Genomic DNA, 18,226 nt, shown 5'->3' on the forward strand with positions numbered 1-18,226 from the left:
TTGCTCAGGGTATCTCCCTTTACAGAGGTTTGCTTTGCACTGCCTGGCATAAAGATCAGCTCCTAAGACAAAGGAGTTGTCAAGGTGGTTCATGAAAGTCAATATTAAAACTCCACAGAGAGAAAAAAAACTGCAGCAAATGCTACTTTTTACTTCTATCCCAGTCGACCTCTGTGGGTACAGTGAGGGGAGAGGGTTTGTTAAGAGCCATTTACCCCCAACTCATTGCCTCCATCCCAGCCTTTCAACATCAATCTGCACCTTCCATGCAGGTTTTCATCAGTAGGAAAATGAAAGATATCTTTATCTGAAGTGAGGAGGTAATGCTGTGTCCTCCCCCAGCTTCTCCAGAGGCACAGCAATCCTCTGAGTTCCCCCGGGGGCACAGTGAACACATTCCAATCTTTCAGGCATCACACACTGTCACTGCAGGTCCCAGGAGTAAAGTGTCATTTTTAGGACTTGAGTGCTGAGATGAGACCAATTCAACTTTCTCACAATAACCAGAGTATTAAATAACCAAACACTTCTTCACACAGCTCTCAGCTTCAAAGCCTTCTCCCTGCATTCCCCACAGGTGAAGTAGGAATGGCACCCATTACCTTGGATTTGCAGACTGTGCACTGCTTATTTTCCTTGGGTAGGACAGATGCATCTGGGCTTGCTTTGCCATTACAGATGCACACACCAACTACTATACAGCACTAGCTAATTGTTTTCTAAAATACATCTCAAGATATTTTCCCATCTCCTTCAACAGCAACTGCTACAACAGAACTAAGCTTGGACAGGTTTCCCAGTTTATTTAACTTACTGGGAAGTATTTGATTTCTGAAACTGAAATGCTAAGATTGAAATACTGAAATACTCCTCATATCTCAGCTATTTCTCAAAACTAATTATTTTCTACTCGAGAATGTCCAAAAAACCATCTGAAGAAATGAAAAATTTCTAAAAGTAGGGCAATAGATCATTTTGTTGTGTCTAAGCTGCTCTAACTGGAGTTTTCTTGTAGCAGGAACAGATAGAATTATATTCTTTTTTTTTTCCAATGAAGCTTTAGAATTATGTTGAAAAGTATTATATAAGAATCTGGCAAAGGTTCCATCAGACACTAAGTGTGGAAAAGCAGTCATAGGTGATACCTACTAAGCTGCAATGGGCCACTTGAGTTAATGAGATTCTAAATGCCTCAGGAAAGTTCCCCCTCAGCTGCCGGATTTAGGCTTTAGAAACTTTTGTCTGAATTGCCAAGAAAAGCACATTGTTTCCTAAAAAAGACTCTTGAAGAAAATGCTCTAAAATTAGATTTCAAGTGTACGAGGTTCAAGTTGGGGGTTATCACACCCGGTCTGAGGCGTTTCTTGATGGGAATTTCAGCTAAATCTAACTGAACTTAAGAGCTTTTAAAGGGCTCAATTATGCTAAGCTAATGAAGAGGGCACACAGGATAGACTGTGCAAGGTATCCTTCACCTACAGAAAAAGCTTCACTTATATTCACAAGCATTAAAGAAAAAAAAATCAAAACAGAATTAACTTAATTGGGTTTTAGTTAAAAGTCCACTTTTCCTTTTTAAAGAATCCACATGCAACTACCACATCCTTGTAATCTCCCCATTTCAAATACTGTCTCTGCTTTGTTTTGAGGGGGCAGAAGGGGAAAATCAGTGCTGAGAGCTTCTCCCTGGACCACAGGTACTATCCCAGCTGGACACCTTCAGCAGTCATTTCCTCCTACAGAGAGAACTGAGCTCTCCCTTTTCAATTACACAAGTCAATTAGGATCAGTGATGAGAGGGTCTCAAATGAATATCCTGCAAGCTTGTTCCCAGCAAAACAGAAGGGTATTACCCACTCAACATTATTTCCCATGACATTTGGTTGGAGAGGAGGGAAAAAAGAGTAAGATTACCACCTACACACACTTGTCAATATGGAACAGATGCTGAGGGGAGGTATATTATGCAGCTGAGAACTAGAAGCTGCTAGGTTGTTGTGTTCAAGTTAAGGTTCCCTTCAACATTTCTGTCTCCCAAATGAAGTTTTAATTTCTGATTTTTGGGCGTTTAAATCCGGTCCAGGGAAAACAGCAGTGTCTAAGAACGGTCAGCACAAGACTAAAAGCAAACTTAAAAATACACCAATGTACACATTAATTATTATGAGAATGACTGAAAATTAAGGAGTTTAGAGTAAAATTAAATGTAACTCTCAAAAAACCCCACACAGGTCTGTGCAATAACCAAGCATGTTAATCTGTGTTCAAATTAGGCATTTAATATACCATTAAAGGTAAATACAGGTATAGAGAACTTTTTAAGATTGCTTTTGCTATAAAAATACAAGTTTGCCTGAATCTCCCACTGTATTTTAAATGAGAAAAGGGAAGTCAAGAAATGTCAGATTTTAAAAGGGGTGTTTATCAAAACAAGACATTAATGCTAATATTTCTGCTTTGCTTTGGTCCCTGGTGTTCTGAACAAGTGCTTGTTATTTCTGACAAAGCAGTGTACAAATCTATATGGATCAGAGCAGATGACATATTTCACAAGCATATGCTCTATCAATTCCTAAGAATATCATACAGAATTCACAGGGCAGGGCAGTGTTTTCCTCCCAAATCTCAGTACATAATTTTTTTTTCAGCGTCAGATTTGTTTTGCAGCACCCCTTGTTAAAGGTGAATGCAAAATGCTTCAAGAAATCCAAATAAATGAGGAATAATTAGCTTTAAAGTACTAGTCTCCCTTTTTTTCAGACTACTGAATAACGATTGGGATAAAAACACAGGATTACTTCTGTTTTTTTATCTTGCTTTCTGAACCTTTGTGTACCAGTGCCCATCTCTGCCACTTGAATGCTGTTGCTACTGCAATAAGTACAGAAACTCCCACAGCCTGTCTCCGTCACTGGACAGAAGAATAATTTTTGACTTGCAGTCTTGATCCTTTTAAGAGAACAGTAATTCTGGTCTGTTTCCCCAAGCTTTAAGGTGTCTGAGACAAAGGTGGGAAACTAAAAAGTGTCTGCATGACTGGAACCTCATTGGTGTGGAAGTTTGCAGAATTAGAACCCTGAATTTATCCAAGAGCACTGGGGATAAAGATGCATCTGTCATGTTAACTAAAAGCTGACTTAAATGCTTTCCAGGCTGGGCAGAAATACAGATTATTTACACTATTTCTTTCCACCAAAATACTACTTTCCAGTTAGATCACCTGCCTCCAGCTGTTGAAATGAAGAAGTGATGCACAGCCAAGACACACTTGACCCCTTTTATTCAGAAATATTTTCTATTACTCCAGCACCAGGGAGGAGCCCTATTGAGGGTTCAGAATATGCCCTGCCCAGATGCCACAGCTCAACCCAACAGTACCAGCACATCTATCACCCCTCATACGGGATTTACATGGAGATCAGACAGATATCCTGGGCTTCCAAAACTCCACAGATGTCATTAAAACTAAGTATAGATTCAACCAGCATTTAAAACACCAACCAAATCAAAACAAAATGACCTGGGCCAGCCTGCCCACATAATCATCTCAGGGCAGTTATACGATTACAAAACTTATCTTTACATGGACATCAAAATCATGTGTTTTTCTTAATTAAGGCAGTGGCAGATCAACAATAAATATTCACAGCTTTGTCTTCACTTGCATTAAGACACTTCCTAGACAGCTGAGTACATGGAATGGAAAAGAGATAAATGACTAATGACAGCCAAACAAACATCACTGGATATTTATACGTAAGGAACACTTTCATTTACTTTGGTGCCTGAAGCTTTGGTGATCATGAATAATGTCCAAAAACTAGAGCAAAATTTCCCCTATGACTTTATTTTATTTCACTGTGTGTTAATTTTCAAACTTCATTACTATTGACTGGAAGCTTTAAAAGCTTCTTTCGTTCATTAAAATAAATATTTAATACTGGCAGGGGAGGTATTATTTGCTTATTGTAGCTGTAGGACACATTCTCACCATTAGTAATAATATTTTTACATCTGCACACTTCACATGCAAGTGTGTCTGTGTGGATACACAACTGGGAAAACTTTCTCATTACACTGAAAACTAGTTTGTTCCAAATGTGGTTTTGCATGACTATACTTGAAATTCTGGTTTAGATTAACGTGTTTGGTTCCCACACAACTGCTCAACCACTTTTTTAAAATTACCTTGATGTGGTATAGATTATTTACTATGATTTAATAAAAGTCTCTCTATTTTTTCAGAAACAGAATTTGAAAACCTGGCTGCAGAGATGTCAAGGAAGATATGTCAGAGAGGTTCTTCATTTAAAGTCAAACCACATTTTTTTAAAGTCTTTTCAGATTCTTTATCAATTTGAGAATAGCTCAGGGACCTTTACTGTTGCAAGTTTTTTCTCTTTTTCTCTTCACAATTCTGAGACACAATACTAGGTCATTAATTAATTAATGAGAATGTGTAGAAGAAATATGAACATTATCTTATATCAGAGATGATGAAAAAAGCTTCAAGATTTGTTAGATCGATGGTTCAGAAATTTAACAGGAAGAAAGGAATGCTTTTGTTTGCAGCTAAATTTATTCAGTGTTAAGAAGTGAGAAGTCAATATTTGAGTAGATTTTGTTCCTTACTGGACTTTCACACCAGTCTAATTTGGATTATTGAAATCCAGTTAGTGGTTGTCAAATGATGGATATTAATAACTACAAAGATCTGCTCTGTGTAGTCCTGTCCTTAGCAATACTTTTTTTGGAGAAGATTCTTTTGGAGGCACCAATTATGGATGTGAACAAGCCCATCTGCTGCCATGCAGGACAGATAAAGGCAAGATTCACAATGGTTCAGAGAAGCAGCAGCAGCAGCAGCCGCCTTCCCTTGACAGTCCTCCGATAAGGCAAAGAACTAAACCCTAAGTGCTTTTCCTAAGAGCATTTGAGCAAAGTTGAGTGCTTAAATCTTCTTTTTGAAAACCAAGGACTTTTTGTTTGTTCTGTTAGTATCAACTCTACTACTTTTCTCTTGGAGGAACAGTAAAAATTTTGCTATTGCAGTAAGGGAATCAAGTTAGAGCAAACATTGGCAGACTGGGAAATGTTCAGTTCAGCTTGAGTTCAGCTAACAAACAGAAAAGACATAATTTCATACGGTATTACAAAACCAAGACTTAAGATACTTCATATCAAAAAGCATGGCACTGGATATTTTTATTGTATTGTACAATTATGTATTGTTCTATACAGACTAATAAAACAAGATACCATAGCCACCGTTGCTCTTTCTTATTCACATTTCAGTAAGCAATTTTGGTATCAGAAATACAGTAGAATCATATTTAAGCTGAATAATAGTATTAAGTGTTAAGTATTAAGACATACCCTCTCCCCTTTGTTATTTTCATCAGTCCCATGACACACTGAGTAAGAGTTCTAACTACTTCAAGTATAAATAGAATTAAAATGGCAATTTAAAAGAAAAGACAGTGACTCACAACAAATAACACCATGATGGTGATTCAAACCAATGTACAGGCTTGTCTGCTTCTAACTCTTGGTACTTTTTGACAGTGGGAACGGTTTATTTATTTAAAAAATATTTTTAAGTCTACCAAACATTTTTAAAGCAATTCGCTAAGAGTGCTATACTGGCAATGGCACTTGGTTTAAGAAGAGATGGTTCTACCTCGTTTTGATGCAATAATCCTTGTTGATTGGAGCCTCAGGAGAAGCCTTACCTTTGCAGTGTCTGTGTAGCACATCTAATGCAGCAATGAGGAACTCGTGTGCATCTTGTTGCTCGTACCCTGCTAAATGCCGTGCGTGAGTCCATACCAGGTGCAATAACCTATATGGAATGTGAGGAGATCGGTGCCCAGAGTAAAACTGCTCAAAGCAAAGAGAAGGACACAACTGTTAACAACTTACACAGCCTCAGAGCATTTCATTATTAAAAAGTTAAATGAGCGCAATTAGTCAAATCCATTTAAACTGTTTAATTCTGATGGCCTTAATAATAAAGGAGAGAGGCAGATTTTTGTCACAGACTACTGGAGAAGTGATCTCAGAACTGAGCAGCTCAGTTTTCTTCCCTGAAATTCCATCAATTTGTGATGGATTAGCCTGAAAAATGTGGGGGTGCAGGGAGTGGGGTAGACAGACACAAACATCACTCACGATTTGCTTACTGATACTACTGGCTTTTATTAAAATAGTCTGAGGAGGAAAGAAAGGAAAAAATATCCTGCACTTGAAAAGGACCAGCCATTTCATTCACAAATTATGTGAATGAAATGCCCCCACTCATATCAGAACAAACACTGAGGATGAGAATATTAGATGTTGACTGTCAGCCAATCCCTGACCCATGGCAACTCTGCATCCAAATGCTGTGCACAGTCCAATTTTACGGAAAAATTTCCAAGCAGGGCAGCAGCCTCATGCCAGTACTGGTCTTTCACTGTAAAAGGCTTTAAAAACAACTTTATTGAGCCAGCTGTTTGCAGAGCTGAAGGTCCTCATTCAGTCAGCAATCCCCAAAGCCAGCTGCCATCACTGCTCCAGCAGAGTGTCCCTGCCTGGGAATCTGGTGCTGGACCAGCTCCTGCATCTGCTCCTTCATCTGCTTCAGTCAAAATCTGATGAGCTGGCTCCAGAGTGACTAAAACTGCCCCAGGTGATTTTGCCAGAAGCACATTAGAGAGTGCACAGATGAATTATTCAGTCAGCAGAGCCTGATGTGAAACACTGCTGCTGCTGGGGGGTGACACAGCTAGGGAGAGAAATCAGCACAGGGCAGGAGGGCACTGCCCATTGAAACTTTTTAAAATTAAAAACCAGCCAGGTCCCACTTGAAAAAACCCAAACAAACAAACCCCAACCAACCCACCCTCAAAAAAACATGCCAAAAAACCATCCATGCGAAGGGTCTATGTTTCTCTGGGTTGAGGTTCAGCCCTTTCTTTATCCCCGCACAGTGATACCAGTTCCAAAAGCAAAGCAAGGATACTTGTGGTGCCCCTGCAGGAGTCAGAAAAGGCCCAGAAGAGTTTATTCACTTGACAAAGTAACATTTTATTTTTAATAAGTGAACACTTCTGAGTCATTTTGCTTTCCCTCACCTTTGGCAAAGGTATCTGCCAGTAAATACTGCCTGCAACACCACAATTATGTTTTTCCCAAGATCCTATCAAATCCATGGCAGTTTCTTTTCAGTTATTCTTCCCAAACAGAAGACAGTAAGTGGCAAATACACAGAACAAAACAAGATTTAAACCCCCAGCAGTATGTAATTCTCATCCTTATTGGAAAAGTGAGCTTCCTACTCCAGCCCTGAGTTTCTCCCTGCACAGTCTCTGAGCATTTTATGTAAGACAAGCACAGGCACTGTGCTACAAACCTGCCAAGAGAAAACACTGTATTTTAAGAGACAGGCAAGGTTGACAAAAGGCAGCACAATTTCCATCTAGTCCTCATATTGGTAGGGCTTTCTACATGATTTTAGTGTATTTCCTCCCATAGAAATTTCTTCCTCACAAGCTCTGCTTTTCCCAAACAAGAAGCTGCACCTCTGCAGCCAAACACCACAAAATGCTCCTATAAATACAAAGATCAATAGTTACCTCTGATGCCAACAAGGATGACACTGAGGGACTGGAGCAGGAGTGTGGTAATTGAAATCTGCTGATGCAGCTGCTGCTCAACATAATTCAGGGAACTGCAGCAATAAAACTTCCCTGTTCTGTCACTCCTTACAATTAGTCCCAGAGCTCTCCGGTCATTTTAACCACCAGCACTCCATGTAATTACTCCACTGCAGAGACAAGACCTGCCAGCAGATTTCTCTGCTGCCTCAGTAGGATGAGAAGATTCTGACATGAAGCTTTAGCAAATTATTAACTATTATCTCACAAAAAAACCCTAGAAATCTGCCTGGTAAGAATGTGGGGTGTGGGAAAAGCTTCACTGCTCAAGATAAATATTAAATAAAACAAAGAATCTGAGCACATTCAATAACAATATTTTAACTGGAATGTATAAAACATCCATCCCATCTGTGTCATTTCCTTGCTGCTGGGAAGAGCAGCCTTTCAGAGCTGTTCCAATCCACAAAAAGGAAAAGAGTCCATGTAAAATTTTATCCCAACCTTTTCACTGAAGTGTGCAAATATAAACAATGATGTATTTGCAAGTCACCTTTAAAACACTTCAATGGCACAATGTTCCAAACATAATTTAAACTTTTTTTTGTTTGTTTAAATTTGTTTTCAATTCAGCAATATCAGTTGTTTATATTGTAGAGAATTAGTCTGAGCAATTTCAAAGTGCTGGGTAACACACTGCTTAATTGCTGTTCCAGGAAAAATAAAAAAGGGAGGGGAGAAGAAAGGAACAAATCAACCAGGATTCAAAGCCTCCATTCTTACACACAGCCCAAGTAAAAATAATTTTGTTTTTCCACTTAAAACACTTGCTGTTGTATTCTAGAAAGAATCTATGGGGGATTTAGAAAACTATAGGCTTTGTAATTTGCGCTATTGTTACCAAAGATATACAGACACCAGTGAGGTTTTAAAACAAGACCCCACTGTACACATCTGTAATTCTTTCTCCTCCTCCTGCCAAAAACATGCCCAGAAATTTCTCAATTATGTGAATAACCAGATAAATTTGATTTATCCTGCACATGTATCTGCTAAGCAGTCTCTGAGCTTTGTAATTACAAGTTTATAGGCAGAAATCCTGTACCAGGTTCAAGTCCAAATTGAGAAGTCAAAAACTCTCTTGGATATTGGTTCTCAGTAAAGACTTTAAATTTTCTGGCAATTTAAAATGGATGAAAGGACTGGGCCGCACATGGAACACATGCAGGGGAGCACCTTCTGGAGGTTTCCCAAAGAACAGTGGTTCAAAGAATCACAAATACATTTTACTTGCATGAACTCTGTATATTCTACACTTATTTCAGGGAAAAGGTTTTACTAAATCAGCACAAACTCTGTATTTTCCATGACAAAATGCAAGGCTTCTGCCTTTGTAAAGAACCTTAACTACATTTTCCCCCCCCTTCTTGTACCTTTGTTGTAACTTATTTTATACATAAGTCAATTCAACAGTAGCATCTTCAGATATGAAAGCCATAAATCATCTCCTCCTGTTCCCTCTTGGTCCCCCACTTCTCAACTCTTCCTGTGCTTGTGCTGTGCAGTATGATAGGCTCAAAAGGATGAGTAATGATGGGGAAAAGGAAGGTTTAGTTCCTTCCACCTCTGAGTGGATGCACTGCATTCTGCTCTGCTCCCAGCTATTCTTACTATTCCAGTCACAGAGCACATGAGACACAGATCTAATCCTATCTTCCTGAGTGGTCATTCTGCAAAGGATTTGGATAAACCTCAGGGTGTGGACCATCCTGAAATTCATTTTCATTGGTGAAGCAAAACTACAACACAAACACCAGTAGGTAAAAAGGAGTGCACCAACCCTTTCAGCCAAAAGGCTCAATGAATATTCTGTGTCTTCTATCTTCCCTACGTCCAGCTTCACCACTATCTGCTACTCCCAAATCCTTTTCATTCCTTTTCTTATGCAGTGTAAGTCATGCCATGATTCTATTGAGAAATAGGTTTCATGTAGCACAAATGAGAATGTTAATTGATGCAGTTAGATATTTTTAAAACAAACAGAGCTCAGTGCTTGGTGTGTCTGCCAGAAAAGCTACCACTTCAGGAAAAAACCACTTCAGTCCTGAGAACCATTTGATAGTCATTACTCACCACCAACCTACTCCAAGGTAGAAGAACTTTGTAGGTTCCTATTTATTACAGAGAATTCACTCAACCTATGTAACTACACGATCTTCAACAAAACACAAGTGGGATGGGTAACTTCTGTTTAGGAGGCAAAAGGGCAAAACTTGCTTATTTATATATAGTAAGTTTTATTTAATGTTCAAAACAGTCTCACTTTTTCTCCTGGAGAGCTCCCACTCAGGCACTCACCAGATCCCCTGGCATTCCACTTGCCTAAGATCATACCTTCAGAAAAGAAGGGTGGAAGGGAGATGAAATTAACCCTCGCCCTGATTGTTTGTCCCTGGGTAAGATGCTTTGGGATAACCATACCAGTTAATCCCGGTGGGAAAGCTATGTAGAAACAAGACAGAACCTGAATCAAAGTTTCCCTGGTAATTCAATTACAAAGGAATTCTTAACCATAGCACTGAGATCTCTCCAGGTTTGCTCAGACCTCAGCTCTGCAAAGGCAGCGACAGAATCTTCATTGGAACCACTGTATAGAGCTAGGACATGAAATATAACCAGTCTGCTCCAAAAAATGCAAGATTTTAGTTTTAATTCTGAATGCAAAGAAATTAAAACTCACTGGGAACAGAACTGTACAATGGCTGCTGACAGAGCCATAAAAACAGTAAGGTATTTACTGCTTGTGAGTTAAAATATACCGAGTTGGTTACAGACCCAACAGCTTTGCTTAGGAGGATTAAGCTCCAGTTTTACTTCCAGGAGGTTGAGTCACTTTCTGTGTCCTCCCACAGCACATGGCTGCAGTATTTAATGTGAAATAAGGACAGGGACTGTTGCTGTCTGCACAGTCTGGTGTCACAGATATGGTTGTTCCCTCATCCATACACCCTCGTGTTGAGGAACATTTAATTAATAGAACTAATGCAAGTGTAGGCATGAATTTTGATTTGAAAATGAAGGCTGAGCTTCCCAAAGTTGTGTATGAAATTAAACTTGATTACAATTGAAACTAACACAAATGATGCATTTAAGCCCCATTTTGGATAACTGCCTGTTCTTTGTTCCATGCTTACAGCAGAGCAAAAGGCATCCTGAGCCATCAACAGGGCTCCAGATACAAAAATGGAAACAAAAATCATTACCTAGAGAGTCTTGATCTTTCCTGCAGCCTCTCAATCTGTAATGTAACACTCATTTCCCCTTTCCCAAGGGATTTTTTAAAAAATGCATGTGTTAGTAGAGCGTGGTGATGTTCATCAACATAAGACCTTCTATTACTATTTGATGAAAAAGAAGACTATAATAGTTCCTTATTTTTAAATAAGCAAATAGGTTTCTGTATTAACAGCGTACAGAAACCAATATTTCTATACCATGACTGATTTTTTTATCTAGGCATTGTGGTATTTCCCTACTTAACTGCACATCTGGTTTCAATAATCCTGCAGCTGCTACCTATTGGTCTGCCTGCCTTTTGTTTTTACCTCCTTTCCTGACAGACTCAGGAATAATTGAAAAATAGAACAAAAAGTAAGAAATGTAACATATAGCTAATGATTAATAAGCAGTGTGAAATATTGCAAATCTCCAGAAGTTTTGAGTATGAACAGAAAACAACTTTGTACTGGAACAACTAAGGGGGCTTTACCTTCTTCTATAGATGTTTAACTCACCTGCAGTGACAAAAAAGAATCATCTCTGGTGAAAAAGGCACAGGAGTAAAATCAAATTGAAAAATCACAAGATAAAGGTAAAGCTATTTTAGGTTGGTCCCTGTCAGAATGAACTTCCATGACAGCACATCCACAGAAAACCTGCTCTGTGTACAGATATCTCCAGCAATTTTAAATGCTCCGTGACAGCACGTACACTACAGCTCTTGCTGGTTTTTTGGTCAGTTTTATTTTACTTACCAAGAAAGCAGATCTAACACTGAGGGAAAGGCACAGAACTGGGCTTGTTTTGAAAGACATCTTAAAACTAGGAGCCCATGTACACCCACAGTCCTTATATTACTGATGTGGAATTAAGATAGTTAATAAAGAATATTTATTAAGGAAAAGCCTGTGCTTGTCTCACACAGCACACACCAGACCTACAGTGAAGACACACTGCAGAGCCAGGTTACTGAGTGGGAAAGGGAAAGAAGTGCAGCTTGTTACAAACTGTAACAACACATTCACTTCTTTTTACCCTCCTTCCTGGCCCTTACTGGGTTTGCACGTAAGAGATGACAGAAAAGATGTTTCTGCCAGTGAACAAGCACTGAATTGAGATCTTTAAAATATTCATACAGACCTACATAATCCAGCACCTTAAACCACAAGGATGTATACTACTGCTTTATTCTCATTCCCATTATCACCCAAAGAGCTCATGACATATTTTCTAGTTACAACTTGCACTTTTAATTAAAGCACACATTCAGCTTTAAGACTAAGGACTCCCAGGTCAGTCTCAGAAAAACAGGCAGCACTGTAATTATTTCCAATACCAGCTTTGCCTAAACAAGGGTGACTTCACAACAGGACTTAAAAGCATTTAGTTTTCTTTTCAGCAGCTGGGTACTTTTGACAATGAGGTCTCAATCTTTACTACTTTGTTTTACTACATTTTGAGGGGAAACATGACTTGCATTCCCTTTATAATTGCAAAGAGAACACAATTCCTTTCGGGGTAAGAAACAGCATCTGTGGCAAGGTGATGCTTTGTGGCAAACAGCACTCACCTCCTGAAAGAGCGTAGACATTTCACAGACCAGACATGAGCTGGGGCTTTGCATTTCACATTTGTGCCTGTCGGAGAGGAAGAAATCTCGCAGCAGTGGAGTGTGGGTAAGTGCCTGGACAATACAGTTCATAAAACATGTGTTCCCAAGATTGATTAGCCCTCGTAGACCTATAAAGACAGACAGGGAGAGGGGATGCATAAGCATTATCAAGTTAAAAAACCAGCAGATTTGCATTTTTATGTAGTTTTCAGAATATTGCCATGAATTTATGGTATTACATGCACAGCTCCAAATATAGTTTTATACTGGTTTAGGGAGGCTATTGGTATTTTTGTACTCAAGTCACAAGAAGCTGCAGAAGCTTTCTGAACTACACTAGGATTTCTTAAATTCTAATAAATAAGGAAACCTAAAAGTTCAGCAACACCAATATAATTATTTTGCAATGGCTGTTGTGCCACATGTCACCAAAACATGTCCCTCCCCAAGACTGATACCAAAGTGCAATGACAACAACTAGTAAGTCAGCACAGTAAGAAACCAATACATTTAAAGAAATCAGTGAGTAAGTTTTCAAATTGTTTAAAAAGCTTTCCCCCATGCAGGTCATGAAGCCAGAACAAGCTTTTGTACTGTTATAATCATCATCTTTCTAAGACAGGCAGCAAAGGAAACAGCCCTGACAAACCAAGTCAGGCTATGACATCCAATGCAGACTTAGGAGATTTTGTATAAAACCCAAGATCTGAACAGAACAACTTTAAAAAAAAAAAAAACAAAAACTCCAAACAACACTAATTCCACACTCATTTTAGGTAAGTTAAACATTAATCTACAGCATACATCAAAAAATTCAACTTTGCATAAGAGGATTCATCACACCTTAAGTCAAACGCTCAGTAATGCCAGAGACGATTCCTTGTGCTTGGAAACCAAGATGCTTAAAGGAAAGCTCTTTTGTTGCACAACAGAAGAGAGGTTAGGAGTGGGGAAAGCTTTTCAGTCATTTGCAAAGTCTAAGTGAGAAGAAAAACATGCTCAAATCCTTGAGTATTCTTCCAAAATGTTAACATAATATCACCAAACAGGAGCACTAAACGAGAAGAGCATCAGGTGGCTAAAAAGGCTTATTTTTAATCACCAACTTACTTTGAAATGAGATAAAATGCATTGACAGATACAATTCTGGTATTGATTTAAAATTAACATAGTCCTCTTCTGCAATAAAAATAGGATTACTATGGAGACATTGAAAGAAAACACAAGATTACTGGACAGAGAACGAAGAATTTCCTTGTCATTCCATGGGATGAAATAAACCTCTCAGCTGGCAGTGCTGTGGTAATTAGAAGTGGTGCAGTTCCCGTGCAGTACAGCAGATAGTGCTCCAAGGGCTCTTTAGCATCCTGCAGCAGGAGGGGGTGTGGTCCAGTTGCTACGTTACCGAGGAGAACGGGCACCACACCAGCTTGAACTGCACCGGAGCTGAAGGCACGGACACAGAGCACTCCTAAATTATTTTTTTTTCTGGATCTAAAGCAACATCGACCTGCTTCCAACAGCTTCCTATTCCTTCTGTTTACTCACAGGACAAAGTTTCTCATTATATTACAGTGACTTCTACTGGGCAGAAGCTTGTTGCAATTATTTGCTCGATTTTCATGCTGGGAGGCAATAAGTGTGTGCACAACATTAGCAGAGTGTTAAATAGTTAATTTGTTGGAGCAGCTTGAAATACTGTGTGATGCTTCAGCTTGGTCCACAATCCTATTTCAATTCCCAGTCTGTGTCTCTGCAAACAATGTCACAACAGGAGGGGGTTCATGCTGTGCAACTGGAGAAACGTTTTGGTACCTCGTGTTTACCTCTTCCCTCGTTTTCTGCCATTTAAAATTGACTGGGTTTATTTAAATCACAGGCTGCGCTCACAGGAGGCTGGAAGGCTCCCTGACATGCAGGGTATTTTGAGAAGCAGAAGAATCTCTCCCTATTTCTCCCTCTGGTTAGCACCAGATTTCAAAGCCAGCCTGTTCAGCACAGAAAAACTAGAGGAAAACCAGTAGTATATCTAGAGAGTCTCCCTAGCACTTTTTGGTGTCTAATAGAGCAGTAACAAAAGCAAACACATAAAGGCAGCTTTTTGGAATCATTTATTAAGCATCATTTATTACATGCCTGTGGCTGGACCGTCTTTCCCTGTGACCACAAGAATCAAATCTTCCTCAAAGCTGCCACCAGGAGACAGTTACAGGCATCAAACTCAGAAGGCTCTTGGTTTACTCTGCTTGCTTGGTCTTTGGCGTCAATTTTTCATGGATCTAAATGGAGTGATTCAGGTGCTGGGACTTCACTTAAATGAATCAAGACAAAGCAACCTGCAAAACAGACAAGGCTGAAATGTGAATACTCCAAATCCCAATAAAATCAGAAAATGGTGATTTGTAGCAAAACATGAGAACTTACTCAGTTGAAAAGGGAAAAAGGAAAAGAGCATACATCAATCTTATCCTTGTGGGAGCCATGGCTGCAGCTGCTGTACAGTCTCTTAAACTGGTGTTTGAAATGAAACAGGTATGAGGAACTATAGCTCAGGTACTGCATAAGTAATTGCAGCACATTGAAAAAATCAGAATTTGATGTAGGTAAACTAAAGAGCTGACAGAACTCAGAACAACACATCCTCCTGTGCTTAACTTTTATGGGAAATAATGAGTTTTGTTGGAAAGAAAAACAGCTAAAAACTAAAGCCTGTACAGCACTCTGGTCAATAACATATTGAGAATGTAAAAGCTTTGTGCCTGCCACACCTATTCCCTCCCCTTTAATAAAGCCTGGCAGGGTTTTGCTGGAACAGTCAAGCATTGCAACATGTGGCTCATAAATTAATAGAAAAATAATGTGCCAAAACCTCACATGCAGCAGTCCATTTGTGCTAGAGCACCAACAGTGGTCTGTCTCCACTAGGCTCTAATCAGAGCACAGTGTCAGAGTCTAAGGATTGCCAGCAGGCTCCAACCTCGATTCATAATAAAACTCCGCTGCTTTGCAAACTTTTGCTGTGCTTCATAGCATTTTCTTTATTTTTGTTTCTTATTAATTGTTTCTGAAATGAGCAAGGGCAACCTGTGAGATATTTAATATTTTTTACACATGGGGATGCACTGTTTTGGTAAACGTACTTCACAGGAAAACAGTTTTAGCTCTGAACCTTGCTGATACAATTGTAAATATTGGAATAAATTAATGCTGCTGTCAAGACAAAATTGTCATGCATGGTATAATCATAAAAGGAAATATCCTTTAATCCATGCATGGAATACCAATACTACTCTCATTCTGCCAAAAGCTGGACAGGGAAGGCATAAGCAAAGGCAAGAAATCTACTTTGGCAATGCCTTGAGCACAGGGAAACCCATCTGGGAAATTCTTTGTACATTTGGTGTCAAGACTGGGTTCTGGCTGGCTTACCTTTGTCAGCTTCAATTCTTCCATCTTCTTCCAGGAACAGGTTCTGTTTTTCCAATGCTCAAAGCAATAGATCTGCAACACCAGGCACCAATGGTTGTTGGGATGCAGGGAGATCCAGAACACTGGTTCTGCTGGTCCACCCACACAGGGGAGATGAAAAATCCAAGACAAGATAAGGAAATTCCACTTCTCCATGAAATGCAACTCTACAGCTATTAGAGGTGGGGAAGCAGGGAAATGAGAGGACCACACATGAATAGAAAAATACTTGCCCTCATGGAGGAGGTTCTGTTTGTCCCTAAACCCAGGCTTTGGGCTGTGCCTGGAAAGACAGCAAACAAACCAGTCTGAACAAATGTTCCCATGCAGAAAGCTGGGATTTAATGGAATGAAGGTTCTGGAAGGAAAAGAAGCAGTCACTGGACAATGGACCTTGGTGAGACAACCAGGAGATCGTTCAGATGCACCGAAGCACAGCCAGCCTGTGATGCTTTCTACATGAAGCACAGGCTGGCAACACCTTGGAGCAATCTTTGTCCCCTACCCCCAGTCCCCCATCTGCTGTTGATGCTTCCCTGCAGCTCCATCAGACGGTGTCACGAGTCAGTGCAAGCTGAGGAAGAGCTCACTGAAATATTTAAAGACAGTTCAACATCACACTTGGAAACAAACACTGTAGCAGAGCAGTGAAGATTTCTAGAATAATTTTGGGTCTTCATCCTATGTTCATCCAACAGGAACTGGCAACAACATTTAAGAGCATCTTTCTGAAAGTATTTCAAGAGAGGACTGCCCTAGCACCTAAAACTACACCCAAATTCTCTCTCAGCTCTCAAGTTTCAGGTGTAGAACAAATCACATATGACATGAATGGAGCTACCACAAACACTGGCCCAGCCAGGCCCAGAGCTGCTGTTCAACCTGCGTGCCAGGAGCAGCAGTTTTGCTAATGGGGTTAGTGACAGCAATTATTCTCCAAAGCTAATCCCTTTTGAAATGTTAACACAAAAATACTCATTTCAGAAAGAAAGGAGTATACAGATATGTAAAATTACAAGTCTAGACAGGAAAACTCATCACACTCTGTGACACCAATGATCACATGAGTGATCAAAAAACCCCCAACCATGCAGTTTTGGTGAATTTATTCCCCAGCACTTCAGCTAAGCTGAAGTTCTTTCAGTCCCTTTCTCAGGGACTGACACCCACAGCAACTACAGAAGCAGGAACACTGAGTCAAATGAATTAGAACTTTTTCTTTACAGATTTTTACAGTTTTACAAATTCACCAATAACATATTCAGGTATTGTTTTGACAACTGTTCAAGAAAAAGCTGCAGAAACTTTTGCTGAAGCCAAATTAAATGAAGAAACTTCAACCACATGATCTTAAAAAGGAACCGAACAATTCAACTACCTCCAGCAAACACAGAACATGCAATCTACCCTGAAAGAATCATCTCAGGAGGGAGAAGAAAAAAAAAAAAAGGTGATTCATTGATTCACATTGGTTCATCAGTAGGTCTTTTCTTCAATAGAGTAGTTTTGACAGCAACACCAAGCAAGGGATTACACAACAGATCAAAGAAGTGAAGATGAACACTCAGGGCAATAATCTTCCCTTGTTGGGTTACTGCTGAACCAGGTGAAAACATGCTCATGGCTCCCTCTTTTTTATTTTTCCCACTTGACTCCTCCAGCTATTCAGGGCTGCCAGGTCAGTCAGTGCTCAGTTTGAATGACTGTAAATGCCTTTGGAAACAAACCACCGTCCCTAAGCTGTATCAGCAGCACCACCCACCCACCTCCCATCCCCTGAGCTGTTCCATTACCAACAGACACAACCTGGAGAGCTTCACTCACTCTTCTGCTCTACCCAACTTCTAAGCTAAGACTTTTAAATCACAAGTCAGAATAGAGTAATACACCTTAATTTAGAAAATGAGATCTGCAATACATTTTTCCAATTTTTTTTATATATGTTATATTCTATACATGAATATTTCACTGTATTACTCCATTATTATTTAGATAATGTGTGTGCTCATCAAGTTTCATAGGCCATGTTGAATCTTGCAGTTTTGGGAGGCTGAGAGGATGACAGAAGACATTATATTTAGATAATATTGTTATAAAAATCTGGATTTCTTTTTCCTGTTTTAACTATAAGTAAGTATTTTGTCACTGGCAGGAATCAAATAAAAACCAGCCCCTTCATCTAAAATCCCTGATAATACAGAAGACACTGAGTCTAGAAGCAGTCAGCATA

General features: G+C 39.5%; 1 protein-coding gene across 3 annotated transcripts in view; it reads right to left on the bottom strand.

Annotated features, from left to right (window-relative positions):
* USP22 (ubiquitin specific peptidase 22) overlaps positions 1 to 18,226 on the bottom strand; it is a 92,462-nt gene that overhangs the window by 12,584 nt on the left and 61,652 nt on the right. For all 3 annotated transcript variants that reach the window (XM_083872680.1, XM_083872678.1, XM_083872679.1), the window contains 2 exons: positions 12,487 to 12,656; positions 5,733 to 5,880 (listed from right to left, as the gene is read on the bottom strand). In XM_083872680.1, coding sequence (XP_083728806.1) covers positions 5,733 to 5,880; positions 12,487 to 12,656 — 318 coding nt within the window. The remainder of the gene's footprint in view (positions 1 to 5,732; positions 5,881 to 12,486; positions 12,657 to 18,226) is intronic.

This window comes from Zosterops lateralis (genome assembly GCF_965231275.1).
Source record: "Zosterops lateralis genome assembly, chromosome: 15".
In the NCBI taxonomy this organism is placed as follows: domain Eukaryota; kingdom Metazoa; phylum Chordata; class Aves; order Passeriformes; family Zosteropidae; genus Zosterops; species Zosterops lateralis.